Source organism: Rhincodon typus, unplaced genomic scaffold (genome assembly GCF_021869965.1).
Source record: "Rhincodon typus isolate 14 unplaced genomic scaffold, sRhiTyp1.1 hic_rhity00000713, whole genome shotgun sequence".
NCBI lineage: Eukaryota > Metazoa > Chordata > Chondrichthyes > Orectolobiformes > Rhincodontidae > Rhincodon > Rhincodon typus.
In genome coordinates, this window is record NW_025966351.1 from 3573 (window position 1) to 20252 (window position 16680).

The 16680-nt window shown below is 40.8% G+C and overlaps 1 protein-coding gene across 3 annotated transcripts in view; it reads left to right on the plus strand.

Moving 5' to 3' along the window:
• The first annotated feature begins 5227 nt into the window (after positions 1–5227).
• LOC109927843 (protein regulator of cytokinesis 1-like) overlaps positions 5228–16680 on the plus strand; it is a 28804-nt gene continuing 17351 nt past the window's right edge. The window contains exons 1-6 of one of the 3 annotated variants that reach the window (XM_048621493.1): positions 5228–5511; positions 5766–5898; positions 9193–9315; positions 10265–10498; positions 15978–16148; positions 16266–16406. In XM_048621493.1, coding sequence (XP_048477450.1) covers positions 5498–5511; positions 5766–5898; positions 9193–9315; positions 10265–10498; positions 15978–16148; positions 16266–16406 — 816 coding nt within the window. In that variant the 5' untranslated portion in view covers positions 5228–5497. The remainder of the gene's footprint in view (positions 5512–5765; positions 5899–9192; positions 9316–10264; positions 10499–15977; positions 16149–16265; positions 16407–16680) is intronic. The other 2 variants (XM_020527870.2, XM_048621494.1) reach the window with 2 other exon arrangements.

Sequence of the window (16680 nt, forward strand, 5' to 3'; positions counted from 1 at the left end):
TGCCTTTATTGGTCAATGCATGGAGTATAGAAGTTAGGATTTTATGTTGCACCTGTACAGGACATTGGTTATGCCACTTTTGGAATATTGCATTCAATTCTGGTCTCCCTGCTATAGGAAAGATTGTTGTTAAACTTGAAAGGGTGAAAAACAGATTTGTAAGGATGTTGCCAGGGTTGGAAGGTTTGAGCTATAGGGAGAAACTAAATAGGCAGGGGCTACTTTCACTGGTGCCGGATGCTAAAGGGTGACCTCAGAGGTTTATAAAATCATGAGGGGCATGGATAGGGTGAATAGCCAAGATCTTTTCCCCAGGGTAGGGGAGTCCAAAACTAGAGGCCATAGGTTTATTGGGGGGAAAGATATAAAAGGGACCCAAGAGGTAACATTTTCATGCAGAGGATAGTGCATGTAGGGAACAAGCTGCCAGAAGTGGCAGAGGCTGGTACAATTACAACATTTAAAAAGCATCTGGATAGGAACGTGAATAGGAAGAGTTTAGAGGGATAGGGACTAAATGTTGGCAAACGGGACTAGATTTATTTAGGATATCTGGTTGGCATGGACAAGTTGGAACAAAGGGTCTATTTCCATGCTGTACAACTCTATGACTCTATAACCCTTTTCTTCTCAGCAATATCTTTTGCAGACACTCAAACTCAACAGAATATCACATATACACTCACTCTATTGTCTTATTCAACCGATATGGTTATATGTATTTTCTACATACCATCAATGCAATTCTCTCCATTACTGTCTCTCCCAAAGACACACAGACACAAGCTAAATCACTGCATTCTAAGAAAAAAAACCTCAGGGCTTTTCTAATCCTCATCTACTTGGACTGTTAAAATAGCTGGAGACTGCTAAAATTAAACTTCCCTGCAGCTGGTACAGATCTTTTCTCGCTGAATTACAGACTGGATGTCAATCTTTAAAGTCAACTCCATTCCATTCTCCCAGTTTCTGCCACATCTGATCTGATGAAATCAGCTTCCGCAGGGTTCCTCAGAAATGTCCAACTTTCTCCTCCACTAAGGGTTCCCTGCTACCATGGTTGACAGGGCCTTTAGCCATGTCTGACTCATTTCCCTCACTTCTGCCCTCACCTCGCTCCCAGAAAAATAAAGGTGTTCCTAGTCCTCACTTTCCATCTGACAGCCTCCACATCCAATATATCATAAGCTGCGATTTCTGCAGCCTTCAGTGGGATGCACCATCATACGCATAATACGCTCCCCAACTTTGTCAACATTCCACACAGACTGGTCTTCTGCGATACCCTGGTCCACTCTTCCTCCCCTCCCAACACCTCTTCACACCACCATGTATTTTTCATGCAATTGCATAAGGTGCAACACTTGGCCATTTACTTCCATAAGGCCCCATACATACCTTCCACGTTAAGCACTGAATTACGTGCACTTCATTCAATCTGGCCTACTGTATTTACTGCTCACAATGCAATCTCCTCTACACTGGGGAGACAAAATGCAGACTGGGTGACTGCTTTGCAGAATATCTGCATTCTGTCCTTAAATGACTACATGCTTCCAGTTGCCTACCACACACTGACATGTTCCCATACCAACACTTTTGTCTCAGGTCTACTGCAGTGCACCAGCGAAGCTCAACGCAAGCTGGACTAACAATTCCTTTTGGAGCCTTACAGCCTTCAGGACACATCAAATTTAATAATTTTTGAGCACAAACACTCCCTTCCAAATATATTACCAACGCTCTACCTCAGGTCACGTCATAAAATGGGTTGCTTTCAACACAGCAAACCCATCTTTCACTACTCATAACCCAAGGGCCTTGAGGTAGCATCTATTACATACTCCATGTTTCAGAGTCACACAGAAGAGTCAGAAGGATAACTGCCTTATGCACAAGGATCTTAATCAGCACAGATGCTATGGTTGAAGACTCTCATCCTCAGGCATCTGACCTCTGCATCAATGTCAGTCTTCGGTAACTTCCCAAGTATGCTCCATGTCTGGAAGGATTGCTCCGCAGATCTTAATGAAGGGATGGACTGGAACTTAACCTGGGACAGGTTTGTAAAGCATTCGAGTCTTCAAGGTTGGGGCTGAGGCTAATTCTTCAGTATGCTTCTGCAGCGGTGTTAAACGAGGCTTGAAGATTCTCTTCCGAGAAAGCAGAGATGATGTTGTCATCACATACTGAAAGTCCACAAGTGAGTAGTGTCATTTTCTTCTTGGATTTCAATCAGTTGAATCCTAAAAGTTATAGAATCATAGAAACCCTACAGTGCATGTAGAGGCCATTCAGCCCACCGAGTCTGCATCCACCCTCCGAAGTGCATCCCATCCTATCACCACAACCACGCATTTACCATGGCTAATCCAGCTAGCCTGCACAACCTGGCCACTACAAGATAATTTAGCATAGCCAATCCACCTAACTGGCAAATCTGTGAACTGTGGACGGAAATCACAGCACCTAACAGAAAGCAACAAGAAAACGTGCAAACTCCACACAGTCACCCAAGGCTAGAATTGAACCCAGGACCCTGGTGCTGTGAGGCAGCAGTGCTAATAACTGTGTCACTGTGCTGCCGTAAGGGTGAAAAAGTTAAGAGTTTAACAAGTTTTCCATCCACGCTATAGACAATCATCACACCGCTGGGAAGCTTGTTCTTGACAAGAAGAATGCTGGCAATGAAAATGGAGAAAAGAATGGGGTGTTGACACATCCCTGCTTGACCTGAAAGGATTCTATCATTTTACCGTCTACGAGGACCTGCAGTGACATCTTGATGTGGAAGAGATGGATAAATTTCTCTGGACAGCTAGGAGGACAGGTTATATCTTCAGCATCCTTGAAACAGCCAATAGCACCAGCATCGAGACCATGATCATCTGAAATAACTCCGCTGGGCCAGCCACTGCACTTCAGATGCTGATTTCTTACTGTCAAAGCAAATCATCTTTGCCCAGCTCAAGGAAGGCACTCCAATGACAGGAGGACAAAGGAAGCATTTCACAGACTCTCCGACAGTTTCCTTCAAGAAATATAACGCAGATGTCGATGCCTGACAGACTCTTGTTTAAAAGAAACCAACTTGGAGGAAGCTCTTGTACGAAGAGACACAATTCTTTCAGAACATCCTTGAGCAAGGGGGAATACAGAAAAGGAACCGGAGAAAGGAACGCCAGTGATTTCAAGGCTAAGGACCAATCCACCTCCCGGAAACATCTGCCAAACGTGTGGTTGGAGATGTGGATCTAGGATTGGGCTCATCAGCCATGCAGGGACTAACAGAATCCTGGCCATCAATAGAGAATTTCCTAGGTGGACAGTCATACTCGTTTTCAAGTGATTGCCGACAGAGGCGACTCTTAGTCTCCATTACCTTCATTTGAGCTGCTCTCCTTCCCCGGCTTACTATTACTACCTTCATCTGTTTACCCCTTTTTTCTCTCTCTCTTTGAGTTCACTCTCCACCTGTCTGATGATTCCTTTCACACCTACCCCACCATCAGCATAAATAACATATTTTCCTAGTTATTATCAGTTCTGAAGAAGGATCACTGTACTCAAAATGTACATCTGTTTTGTCTTCACAGAGGCTGTCAGACTTGCTGCGAAGTTTTTATTTGTTTCAGATCTCCAGCACCTGTTGTTGTTTGTTTTATTTTATTTTATTTAATACAACTTGACCAAGACAAACTTGTTTTCAAACCAATTAATATTACCTTGCTCCTATTTTTCCTTTTTCTCATTTTTGGTTTGCAGTTGAGAATTGAACTTTGAACAGCGCTTGTTTTACAAAAAAGAAAACAAATAATTTATTTCTTTTTGGGAACAGGCCTGGTTAATTACTATTCTGAGGACACTGTGGGCAATTTAGCACCTGGTTGCTGTAATGTTCTAGGACTGGCAGATGGTTGAATGTTGAATTGGTCAATCAAGGGAGACTAGTGCTGGCCAGCGAACCACAGAGAATGTTGCAAAATAGACAGAAGGATCACTGGGCTTGAAAATTAACTCCTGCTTTCCGTTCTACAGATGTTGCCAGATCTGCTGAATTTCTCCAACACTTTTTGTTTGTGTTTCAGAAAACTCCTCAAAATGGTCAAACATGTTTGCTGTCTCTCTAAACATTTTGTTCTTTTTATATTTCCTATTAACACATGCCTAATTATATTCCCAATTAGGTTTTTTTTCATACTATCAATAAAAAGTTAGCTGGTCTATTGTTCTTATGGGGAGAGACTAAAACTGCAGTATGAGGTTTAAAATTAAAATTAAACCCATGATGAAGATCAGAGTTCTTTTCTCTCTTCTTGAAAGCAGCAGAGGGAGGATCATTCGATATTTTAAATGCCCATTTTGAAAGATTCCTGAATAACAAGTAGAGATTTCTGAAGAAGGGTCTAGGCCCGAAACGTCAGTCTTCCTGCTTGGCCTGCTGTGTTCATCCAGCTCTACACCTTGTTATCTCGAAATCACAAGCAAGTCTTGATAAGCCTTCTTCTGCTCCTAATTTGCATGCATCATCTTTTCTCTCTCCCTCATTTCTTGAGTAGCACCACCTTCCATCTATTGAGACTATTCTTGATTCTAGAAAAGCAAATATATCTACCAAATTTGTTATTTCTAATTGGATCAAATAGACGTGCATTCTTTCACTTCCTTTTAAGGATCTCACTCACGAATTACTGAAGGTGTCAATCCTGTTAAACCTACCAAAATCCGGTACTCCTCCAGAAATGTTTCAACTCTCTTTGAGCTTTAGATGCATCCACTGTTATTGAATAAGACTGAGGTCCATGTTGTGGATGTGCTGATTCGTAACTTAGCTTTATGCAGCACAGCTGTACTCCGACAAGAGCATAAAACACACGATTCATAATTAGCGGGCAAAAGCAAATAGTAAAGTCCTCGCACCAGCCACAGATGAAGGAATGCCTTAATCAGATATTGTTTTGAACGCACTCTTGAGCTTTACACTTAAATCAATCCAAACATTGTAGTTAACAATAACGTCGACAGATTGTGCTGCAAAGAAATCCTCCACCCGTTCATTTAGCCGCCGCCCCACCTCGACTTTTGTAGTAGAAAGTACCTTCCTTTCACTAACGAACTATTTCAGTCCTGTCTTTTTTCGTACAAAACGACTAAAACCTTATAAATATTTAAAGTAGCTTTTGCATTCATTCTGTAATCACGCCTTCGAAAAGAAGTTACATTCTTCATACGACGGAAGAAGTTTTCTTTACTAAACCGTAAACAAATGTACGGTACCCTCACGTGACTGCACGGTCCAGTCCCGTGCCCGGGAGTCTAGTTTTAATTGGCTGCTATTTTCATGTCCCTACGCCTATTGGCTAACGAAGACCAATGTTTGCAGTGCTCGAGCGGAGACGGTTGGATTCAAATCTGAAGCTATTTCCGGAGCTGCTCAGAGCAGCTGAGCTTTGTTTAGACTGTTATCTCTGTGAGTTTGTTATTCTTGGTTTGGGCAATGGCAAGGAAAAGGTAAGTAAAGTTGTTTTAATTTCTTTGGTTCCACTCGCTAACTCATTCTTTATAGGTTGCTTAGAAAATGTCATGAGATGTTTTATTTATCTCCAACCGATGCGCTCGTTTTATCTTAAACGTAAGACGTTTATAAAAACGAAGCGAGCAGTTTGTACTCAGCTTCTTTGAGCTAGAGCCGTACTAGGTTTTGAAAGCAGCTATAAATATGCTTCTTGTGAATTATTTGTCTATTTGTGCAAACTATATTCCAGTGAAGTTGTAGCTTCATCAATGGATCATCTTCTGAATACGAAGGTGGCGAAGCTCCAGCATATCTGGGATGCTGTTGGCATTCAAGAAGACAAGCGAGTTGAGCGGATGGCATCAGCAAAGAGATGTATAGAGGTACTTTCAAATATTTAATGGCGATAATGTTTGAAAGATTGTCTGTTGAGTTACCTGAATAACTCAGTTTAATTTGCCATATTTTTGGGACATGGAGGGCAATGGTTTAAGAAAGGTATAGTATATACTTTTAACATTCTCAACTTACCCATTTTTTTTCTTCCAGACTGAGGGTCAAAATCAGTTTTGATTGACTGGGAATAGATGGGTTTCTTTTGAATTAGTGTAGTAATAGCCTGAAGGAGAAGAATGTGATTGTGGGTGCAATGAGAAGTACAGTCACTTCTCCTACCGCCACTATTGCTGCTCTTTTCCCCCACCCCACCCACTTTACTCGTGGCAAGTTAGTAATGTTGATGACATTGGATACAACTAAAAATGAGTTTTGCTATCAGTTTGCTATGGTTTTTGTCTGTGGCTTTGCTCAACGATTTGCTGCAGAGCAGATTTAGTTTTTTTTTGTTGGATGATATAAGAGAGGAAGCGCAGAGTGGAGATGACAAGATCTGAGGCTTGAATTGGAAATTGGTAAAGGGAGGAAAATGTACTGCTTTACTTTTTCTTTCAGACTTGTAGTTCATGAGTATTCAATGTTATTAATTTCAGTATTTGAAGACTGACTCTAAAAGGGGATACAGGAGGGATGTGAGGAAACTTAACTCCATATATAGCTAAACTTCAATATGACTACAAACAGCTAGTATATTTGTTGTAATCTTTCCCATCATGAAGATGGGATGGAAGATATGTTGGAACTGACAATGTGCTGGTGGATATGTAATTCGTGGCAATTGCATCTGTAGTAAGTGCTTGCAGTTCAAGGAACTTCAACTCGTGCTGTAGTTCATGCTTAGGCCATTGCATGAGGGAGGGGTAAAAGTTACATGAATGCTTTTGTTCTGGGAGAGGGTGGGATGAATGTTCTTAATAGACTAAAGCTGGGTACTTCTAACTCAGAGACAACAAGGTGCAGGGCTGGATGAACACAGCAGGCCAAGCAGCATCATAGGAGCAGAGAGGCTGACGTTTCGGGCCTCGACCCTTCATCAGAATGCCTGCTGTGTTCATCCAGCCCTGAACCTTGTTGTCTCGGATTCTCCAGCATCTGCAGTTCCTACTATCTCTACTTCTAACTCAGTCTGGGTGAGTGACAAGTGTTTATTCATTCTTGGGAAGTGGTTTCTTTAGCAGAACTGGTACTTTTTGCCCACAACCACTTGCTTTAGAACTGGTGTTGAGGTGCCTTATTGAAGTTTGAGTGTAGGTATGCTCATAGTGCTGTTATGGAGGATGTTCTAAGATTTTTACAGTGAAAGAATGGTAATATGGTTTGAAGTCTGGATGGTGGCTGACTTGGAAGGGGATCTTTCGTGGGAACATCATCAACTGTATCTGCCTCCCTTGTCCTATAGATGGTAGTGGCTTAAGTTTGGTTGATATTGTCTAAAGAGCCTTGCAGTGCATCTTGTAAGTTATGATGGAAATTTCTTATTCCAAAATGGATATGGATAGGTTAGGTGAATGGGCCAACATTTGGCAGATGACATTTGACGTTTCTATCCATTTTAGGAATAGAAAGGTAACTTCTCTCTTTCTCTCCGTTTTCAAGTGCTTGGGTACAGAAGGAAACCGAGATCCGTTGGCACAAATTGCCAAAAAAACTAGTATGCAGGCAAGGGAGATAATAAGGCAAATGGAATTTTGGTTTTATTCTTAAAAAGTAGACTATAAAAGTAGGGAAGTGGTTCTACAGCTGTGCAAGGAATTAGTGAGACTACATGTGGAGTATTATGTACAATTTGGTCCCCATGACAAAGGATCTAATTTCATTGGAGGCAGTTGAGGTTGACTAGATTGATACCAGAGACATAGGTTCATCTTAAAAATGGAGCAGTTTAGGCCTATTGTGCCCTCGCGTGTAGAAGAATGAGAAGCGATCAAATTGAGGTATACAAGATGCTAAAGGGAGTTGACAAAATAAGGGAGGATGTTTCCTCGTGGGGTAATTTAGAAGAGACCATGGTTTTAGGATAAGGGGTAGCAAGTACTCCTCAATGGGCTGTGAATCTGGAAAATTCATTTGTGTGGTGAATACCAGAACAGTGAATAAATTTGAAAAGCTTGTCAGATTTTTAGTTAGTAATGGGTTGAAGGGTTATAGGAAGTGGGTCGTAAAGTGGATTTGAATCTGAGATGAGATCAGACATTTTGCATTAAAGCAGGCTCAGCTGAATTGCCCCCTCACCCTCTTGTGTAGAAGAAGGTTACCACCCAAAATAAGAGCTCCATGGTGTGGGGATAACACATGTAGCATGGCTAGTGTTGGTTAGCTAAAAGGCAACCTGCAATCAAGTTTGTAGATTCTGATGTGTAGTGCCACAGAATCTGTACTGGGGCCTCCATTATTTACAATTTTATATCAATGACTTTGACTTTAATGGGATTCCATACAAGTATTTTGAATCAACCTGTCTGGGCATGAGGGATACTTCAGATGCCAGTGGGACCTGAATCCAGATTTTTCTGGCAGAGGTGAAGGAACACTGCCCATGTGATATGATTATTACTCCAGTTTATAGTCCAACAGGCTTCTTTGAAAGCTTGTGATTTCAAATTGCTGTTCCTTTGTCAAGTGAAGTGGAGAGAAGCACATGGGCACAGAATTTATAGGCAGAGATAATTGTCAGATAATTCTAGGAACTGTAGTTGAGTGTCAAAAGATAGTACATCTCAGTCCAAGGCCAACATCACCACCACGTCAGTGTGATATGAGCCCTAAGCACAGTAGCTAAATGAGCTGCTGCCCTAAACCACTGTAGTCTGTGGCATGGGTAAAACCCACAGTGCTGTGAAGGCACTTCCAGGATTTTACTCGCCAGTGAAGAAAGTGATTTAGAGCTGAAATTCTGCGGTTTGGAAAAATGCTTGCAAGTGGTGGTATCCCCATGTTCTTCTAGACACAACACCTCCATAAACTGAAAAAGTTCTATTAAAGAAGCCTTGATAAGTTTATGGCAGTGAAATTTTGTATGGGGTTCACCCCACCACTGAACAGAGTGGTGTTTCTTAAGGTGGTAGAAGGCATGCCAATGAAGCAAGCTGTTTTTGTCCTGGATGGAACTTAACAGTTAATAGCTAACACATTTTTTTATTAAATTGTGTAATTTAACCTATTAAACTGTTTTCCCCCAGTAATAAATATTTGTACTGAGTTTATTGCCCTGTCATTTTATTTTTTAAAAAAAACTTAAAATGGATTTTTTAAACTTTTTTTAAAACTTTTTTGAATGATAGGAACTTCTAGATCAAATGATTTATGAAGAAGAACACATGGAGAAACAGTTGAGGGAATCCATTAAGAAATGGAAGATGCAACTTCAGATGTTGTGTTCTGAGCTTCATCTTGATCCTTATAAGGTAATGTGCTTTGAGAAAGCATGAAACCTGATTAAATGACCTTTCTAGAGTTCAAGCAAAAACTTCTCAAATGATGCGTTTCTGTTTTGCACAACTGTTTGGATGAAGGCTGACTATAAATCAATATTATCCAATCTGCATGATGCTATATAGGGTCTTGTGCTACATAGAGTCCTGAATGTCAAGATTTGCTTCAAAAGAGGGAGTGGATCAGTTGCTAAGATTGCTGATGGCTGTTGATGAACCTATTGTCCCAAATTTGGTTTAATGATTGTTGCCATTCAACTGAATAGCTGCAAGCAGTCTGTTATGCTGCTTGCACTGCATTTGTTTAATCCTCTTTAAAATGAGTTCCGTTGGTCAGTCTTGCATTTTGTCTTTTTGTTTTGAATGGTTTTGCACATACCCTTCAAGGCATTTGTAATATATCTTTCACTTATCTGCTATAGTTTTGCTTCTTGGGAAGTGTACTGGTATCTATTGCATTTTCAAGTGTCGTAGATATTACATTCACTTGTAAGATTGTTAAATTGTGTATTTTTGTTAGTTGCTTCAAGTATGTTGTTGTTAACATCAAAAAGATGAACAGGAAAACTTCCTCCTACCCCTAGAAGAGGGTTGAGAGTTCAACTTGATATTACTAAGGTTGTTATTTGATCAGCTTTTCCATCTAAAGTCCAGAAGATTCATGATCTTGGCAAATCTGTTAATGCGAATGTATTTAGCTGGCTTGTTTGATTTGAAATAAAGATGCATTTGGTAGAGTTGCATTGGCTAAATTACTCTTGTAATTTACTTTGGAAGTTCTCCTACAAATAAAGACTGGAGCAGTGCAATTGTCCCTTTAACAGCAAGCTGTTCCTGATCAAAAACCCCAAAAGTTAACAAGATTTTTGCCATTCTGATCTTTTTAAAATAACTGTATTTGACCAAAATTGTTAATTCACAGGCTGATGAAAGTTCTACTCCACTTCAATTGGAAAAAGAACTCAGAAAAAAAGTGGAGACCTTGGTAGAAGAGAAAAATGGTCGCATAGCAGAATGTGAAATGCTTTTGAAAGAAGATCAAGCTTTGTGTACTGATCTCTGCAAGACACCATACTACGTCCCTACTGGCAAAGTTCCATCTCTACAAGAATTAGAAGGGCTGAGAAATCATCTGATAAGTACAGCCAAAGAAAAGGTATTTAGAACAAAATGTTGGAAATATAATCAAAATACCAAAATGTCCAAAGCATTTGAGACGTAGAGTTAGCTGTAACTTTTTAAATGGATTCTATTCTCTACTTTCTGCAGTGTCTCAAACTTGGAGCAGCATCTTTTTTAATCTTTAAATTGGGTGATTTTCTTTTCAGTTTCTGGAATTGCATTTAAGACAATTTCAGGTCCTGACTTTGCCCTTTATTTTTCTGCCTTTTTCGCTTTGTTTTTGTGATGTCTGCATTGTTTTGCTTCAGTGTCTGTTCTACTTATATTTCCAACGCAGTTTCATTATTTATTTTCTGTTTTCCCCCTTTCCTTTCCCTTTTTTTGTTTTTTCCTCTATCTCTCCCCATCCACCACCCACCACGATTGATTCACTGAATTTCTCTCTCCATAGGGCTACCAGACCTTGAATGTTTGTTTTTTTTTGTCAAATTAAATTCAGTCCTCTTGAAATCATTGTAAATGGGCCTCCAGCAATGTGTAATTTATTATCAGGATTGAAACTCTTTAGATTTTCTCATTCTTCTAAACTCCGATGAGTGCATTTTCAATCAACTCCAACGTCCCTACTTGATATTAGCTGAGTGAACGTTCTCTGGACTGCCTCCAATGCCAGCATACCTTTCTTTACATAAAGGGACCAAAAGCCTTCGGTATTCAGCTGTGGTCTGATTAGTGCATTGTTTAATTTTAACAACACTTCCTTACTCTTATCCTCTGGTGCTCTGAGATAAAAGTCAAAATTCCATTTGCCTACTCATTGAACTTGGATGCTAGCATTTTGTGCTTCATAGATGGGACTCCCTAGTCCCCCTCTGCTGTAGATTTGTGCAGTCTTTCTCTCTTTTAAATCCAGTTTCTCCTTTTTCCTGCATGATCTCACATTTGCAAACGTAATTATATTTCACCTGCCAATCCTTCTTTTTATGCCTTTTGGTTTCAAGGTTTTCCATTTTCATTGAACATGGGCCGTTCTGGTTACTTGTGATTTGCCGAAACAGTCTCAATATAGGAGAGAATTAGACCATTCAGTCATGACTAACTGATTTATCTTTCAACCCCATTCTTCTGCCTTCTCCCTGTAATCCTCAATCCCCTTGCTAATCAAGAACCTATCTATTTTCATCCTAAATATACACAATTACTCGTCCTCCTGCACTAATATATTCCACAGATTCACCACCCTCTGGCTGGTTAAAAACTCCTCTATCTCAGCTCTAAAATGATGTGCCTTCACTCTGAGGATGTGCCCTCCAGTCCTAGTCTCTCCTACTAGTGAAAATATCTTCATGTCCATTCTATCCAGGCCTGTCTTCCTAGAAGTTGAAATGGATTCTGCACCCCCACCCTGGCAACCAATCCTTCTAAACTTAAAGTACAGACCGAGTTCTCAATTGCTCCTTGTGTGATTAAGCCCTTAAAGGCCAGCGCATCCCCTCTTAGATACATGCCCAAAACTGCTCACAACCTTCTAAATGCAGTCTGACTGCAGCCTTGGACAGCCTTAGTGGTACATCCTGCTTTTGTATTCCAGCCCTCTCAAAGCATGCTAACATTTGCATTAGCCTTTGTAACTGCCAACTGAACCTGCATATTAACCTGAAGAGAATCCTGAACTAGGACTCCCAAGCCTTTTTTTATGCTTCAGATTTCTGAAGCTTTTCCCAGTTTTTAGAAAATAGTCTATACCTCTCCTTTCTACCAAAGTGCATAACCTCACACTTTACTACATTCGCATTTCATCTGCCACTTCTTTGCCCAGTCTTCTAGCCTGTCCAAGTCTTTCTGCAGCCTCCCTGACACCTCAATAATACTTGTCCATCTGCCTATCTCCTTCATCTAACTTGCTTGTTACTGCCTCAGAATCCTGTCAGATTTGACAGGTACGACCGCTGCTTGACAAAACTGTGCTGACTCGGCCGTATTTTACCACGTGTTTCCAAGTGCTCTACAATCCCATCCTTAGACTCTAAAATATTACCAACAAGAGAGGGCGGCACGGTGGCTCAGTAGTTAACACTGCTGCTTCACAGCACCAGGGACCCAGATTCAATTCCACCCTCGGGTGACTGTCTGTTTGTGTGGGGTTTTTAACATTATCCCCATATCTGCCTGGGTTTCCTGAGTGTTCTGGTTTCCTCCCACAGTCCAAAGATGTGCAGGCTAGATGGATTGGCCATACTAAATTGTCTGTAATGTTCAGGGATGCGTAGATTAGGTGGGTTGTAGGGCAATGGGTCTGGGTGGGATGCTCTGAGGGTCGGTGTGGACTTAATGGCTCGAAGGGCCTGTTTCCATAATGTAGGGATTCTATGAACTGAAGTCAAACTAACCAGACGATAGTTTCCCATCTTCTGCCTCCTTCCCTTCTTGAACAGGGGTGTCACTTTAACTCTTTTGCAGTCCTTCGGGACCCTCCCTGAATCCAGTAATTCCTGAAAGATCGCTGCCAATACCTCAACTATCTCCTTCAGAGCCCTGGGGTGTAGCCTGTCCATTCTTCTCAGTAATTAATCCACTTTTTAGACTTTTTTTTTTTCAGCTTCCCCAGCGCCACCACCTTGGTGATAGCCACTACGCTCACCTCTGTCCCTGCCTGTCTTGAAATTCTGATATGTTGCTTGTGTCTTCCACTGTAAAGACTGAAGCAAAGTATCTATTCAGTTCCTCCTTCTATTTTTGTTCCTCCATCAGCACTTCTGCAGCCTGATTTTTAGTATTCCAATGTCTGCTCTTGCCTCTTATTTTATAAATACACATATTAAAAAACAATCTTTGTAATCTTTTAAGAAGCCTGGCATAGCAGGGCTTCAAAGCTATAATTAGGTCAACGAAGGGAGAAGTAACTCCAGACGTTAGTACTTTTCTCCTGTGGCAATAGATTTGAAGTACATTTCTTTTACACATTCCAAATAGTTATTTGAACTCAGTTTTGCAACTTGAAAGTTGTGCTCAGCCATTCATACTTTTTTAGATCATAGCATGCCATCTAATGATAGAGGAAGACCAGCATTGACAATCATTATATTGGTTTTTTTCTTTTGGCGTATTTCCTTGTTGGTAACCTTGATGTTACGTATGACCACAAGCTTGTTTTTAGTTTACTATGTTGAACATGTTAGTGTGTGCCTAATAAGCCAATACCGTGTGTTTTGGAAGAAAACTATACACTTTTTTTTTTTCTTTCTTGCTGTTGGAAAGAGTAGACAACGGGGGCATTCGTAACATTACCTAAATGGCCCTCTGGCAGTTTGCAACTTATTCTCAGCAAGAGGGGCATAAGGGAAGGTCTGTTTTAGGTTGAGAATTAAGACTTTTGACATGAAGGTAGAGCAGTGGATGTTGTATAGGCATTTGATAAGGTTCCCCATGGTAGGCTTATGCAGAAAGTAAGGAGGCATGGGATAGGGGGAAATGCGGCAGATTGGATTCAGAATTGGCGGATTCCTAGACAAAGGGTGGTCGTGGATGGAAAATATTCAGCCTGGTGCTCAGTTACGAGTGGTGTACCGCAAGGATCAGTTCTGTGTCCTCTTCTATTTGTGGTCTTTTGTAAATGATTTGGATGAAGGAGAGGAAGGGTGGATTAGTAAGTTTGCGGATGATATGAAGGTGGGTTGAGCTGTGGATAGTGCGGAGGGCTGTTCTAGGTTACAAAGGGACATTGATAGGATGCAGAGCTGGGCTGAGAAGTGGCAGATGGAGTTTAACCCTGAAAAATGAGGTGATTCATTTTGGAAGGACGAACTTGAAAGCAGAATACAGGGTTAACGGAAAGATTCTTGGCAGTGTGGAGGAGCAGAGGGATCTTGGGGTTTGTGTCCACAGTTCCCTGAACACTGCCACCCAGGTGGATAGAGTTGTTAAGACGACATATGGGGTGTTAGCTTTCATTAATAGAGGGATTGAGTTCTAGAGCCGTGAAGTTATGCTCCAGCTATACAAAAGCCTGGTTCGGCCACATCTGGAGTATTGTGTCCAGTTCTGGTCACCTCATTACGGGAAGGATGTGGAAGCGTTGGAAAAGGTGCAGAGGAGATTTACCAGGATGTTGCCTGGAATGGAGGGAAGGTCTTACGAGGAAAGGTTGAGAGAGCTAGGGCTTTTCTCTTTAGAATGACAAAGGATGAGAGGTGACTTGATAGAGGTGTACAAAATGATCAGAGGCATAGATAGAGTAGACAGCCAGAGAGTCTTTCCTAGGGTGGAGGTAGCTATTATTAGGGGACATAGTTTTAAAGTGAGTGGAGGTAGATATAGGTTCTTTATTCAGTGGTAGGGGCGTGGAATGCATTGTCGGAGCAGGTAGTGTAGTCGGCCTCATTAGGAGCATTTAAGCGGCTATTAGATAGGCATATGGATGGTAGTATAAAGTAGGGGTGGAGGTTAGATAGACCTTAGGTTTCGGGTAAAAGTTCGGCACAACACCGTGGGCCGAAGGGCCTGTACTGTTCTATGTTCTAATTCATCTGTGTAACTGAAGTCTCTTCCCTGGAGAGACTTTCCTGCACCCTCCAAGTCATTCCTAAAGTACAGGTCTTCACATAGGACTGAGCACACTAATCCAGCTGAGGATGAAGTCTTTTATACAAATTTATACTAACTTCAAATGTAGTCTACTCTGAGTTGTAACATTTCTTTGTCTTGAAGCTGGAAGAAAAATAGGTAGACAAACTCCATTGTATTTTGAGTGATCTCGCCAATCCTGTTAATTGTAGCAAAGCATTGCAAGAAGAATAAAATGTATATTGCCAAAAAAAAAGCAAGGAAAGGCCGCACTGTATTTGTGTTCTAAATTAGTAGCTGTACCTGCATGCCTTGTGGCTGTTGTGCTAGGAAACATCTCAATTTTATGAATGAGGTGTCCCTTCACCACTACCACCTCTTCCTGCTCCCCCGCCCCCCCCCCGCCCCACAAGATCATGGGAACCTTTTCAATGTAGTCCAACAACTTCCTTTATTTCCTAGCCATAAATGGGGCATTAGCAACTTTCTAATCCAAGGAGACAATTGGAGCCAAAAATTTAACGCATTAATTTTCAGCCTTTACCTCAGACTAGTGGAAGTTACTTATTGAATCTATTTAATTCCTGTACTTGGGTTTTCTTTTTGGCTTGCTTATCTCCTTTTGAGGAGATGCATATTAGCTGTGGAATTCTTTGATTTCATGACTTCCCAGTTACATTTTTGCCTTTGCCTATCTTTTGAGGGTTTGCATGACTCCTTAGCCAGCCTGTTCATTTTTGTTCAACTTTTTTATTTTGGTCACTTGCAAGCTATTTTCTTTTCAGCAATTAAGTTTACATTTGCATTACAATCTTACAGAAATCTGTCTCATTTCCCCTTGGTGCCTTTTGACTGTCTGTTGTCACCGATTTTAAATTGGCAGTCTGTGCCTTTTATGCTCCTGAATTAGTTTTGTTGGTTACTGTGCTCCAATCTTTCTTGATCAACAGGAGTGCCGCTTAGCTAGCTTCCTTGGACTCCGTCAAGAGATTACAAAGCTCATGGCAGATATTGATCACGTCCCTGATTCTACATTTGAAAAAGATGCTGTCCTTGAGGAGGAGAATCTATTTTTCCTCTCTGATGGAAATATTAAATCACTTGAGGTGCTTCGTCACCAGGTCAACTATTTTTTTTCTAAATATTCTCATGCACGTTTTATTTCTCCACATTGAGATTATGGCTGAAATGTGCACTATTTGCTTGTAATTTCTCACTTATTCTCCTTAAAATTGCAGTTAGAGGTGCAAAAGGAAGAATTGATGGCTTCACAAGAGTCTCTGAAAAAACAGATTTGCTCCCTATGGAATGCTTTACAAATCCCTTTAGAGGAGCAGAACTTGTGTACAACAGGTTCTATAAATCAAGTCAATATAGCGGTTAGTATTGAATCTCTGCAGCTGGTTAATGTTAACCTGTGCATGGATGTTAGAGACTTGACTGTCAACAAATTGTAATTGAATGTAACTCCAAAGATGTTTTTTTCTAATCTACAGAATGCAGAAGAACTCACTAAATATTCAAATTAATTGAGGAAAGAGTCTGGGCTATCTTGATCTCAGTAGTTTAACACTTTTATGGACCAGACTCTGAGCCAAGACCGTGTAAATGGTCACTTTTATTCTTTAATACTGATTTTTTATTTTTAAATTA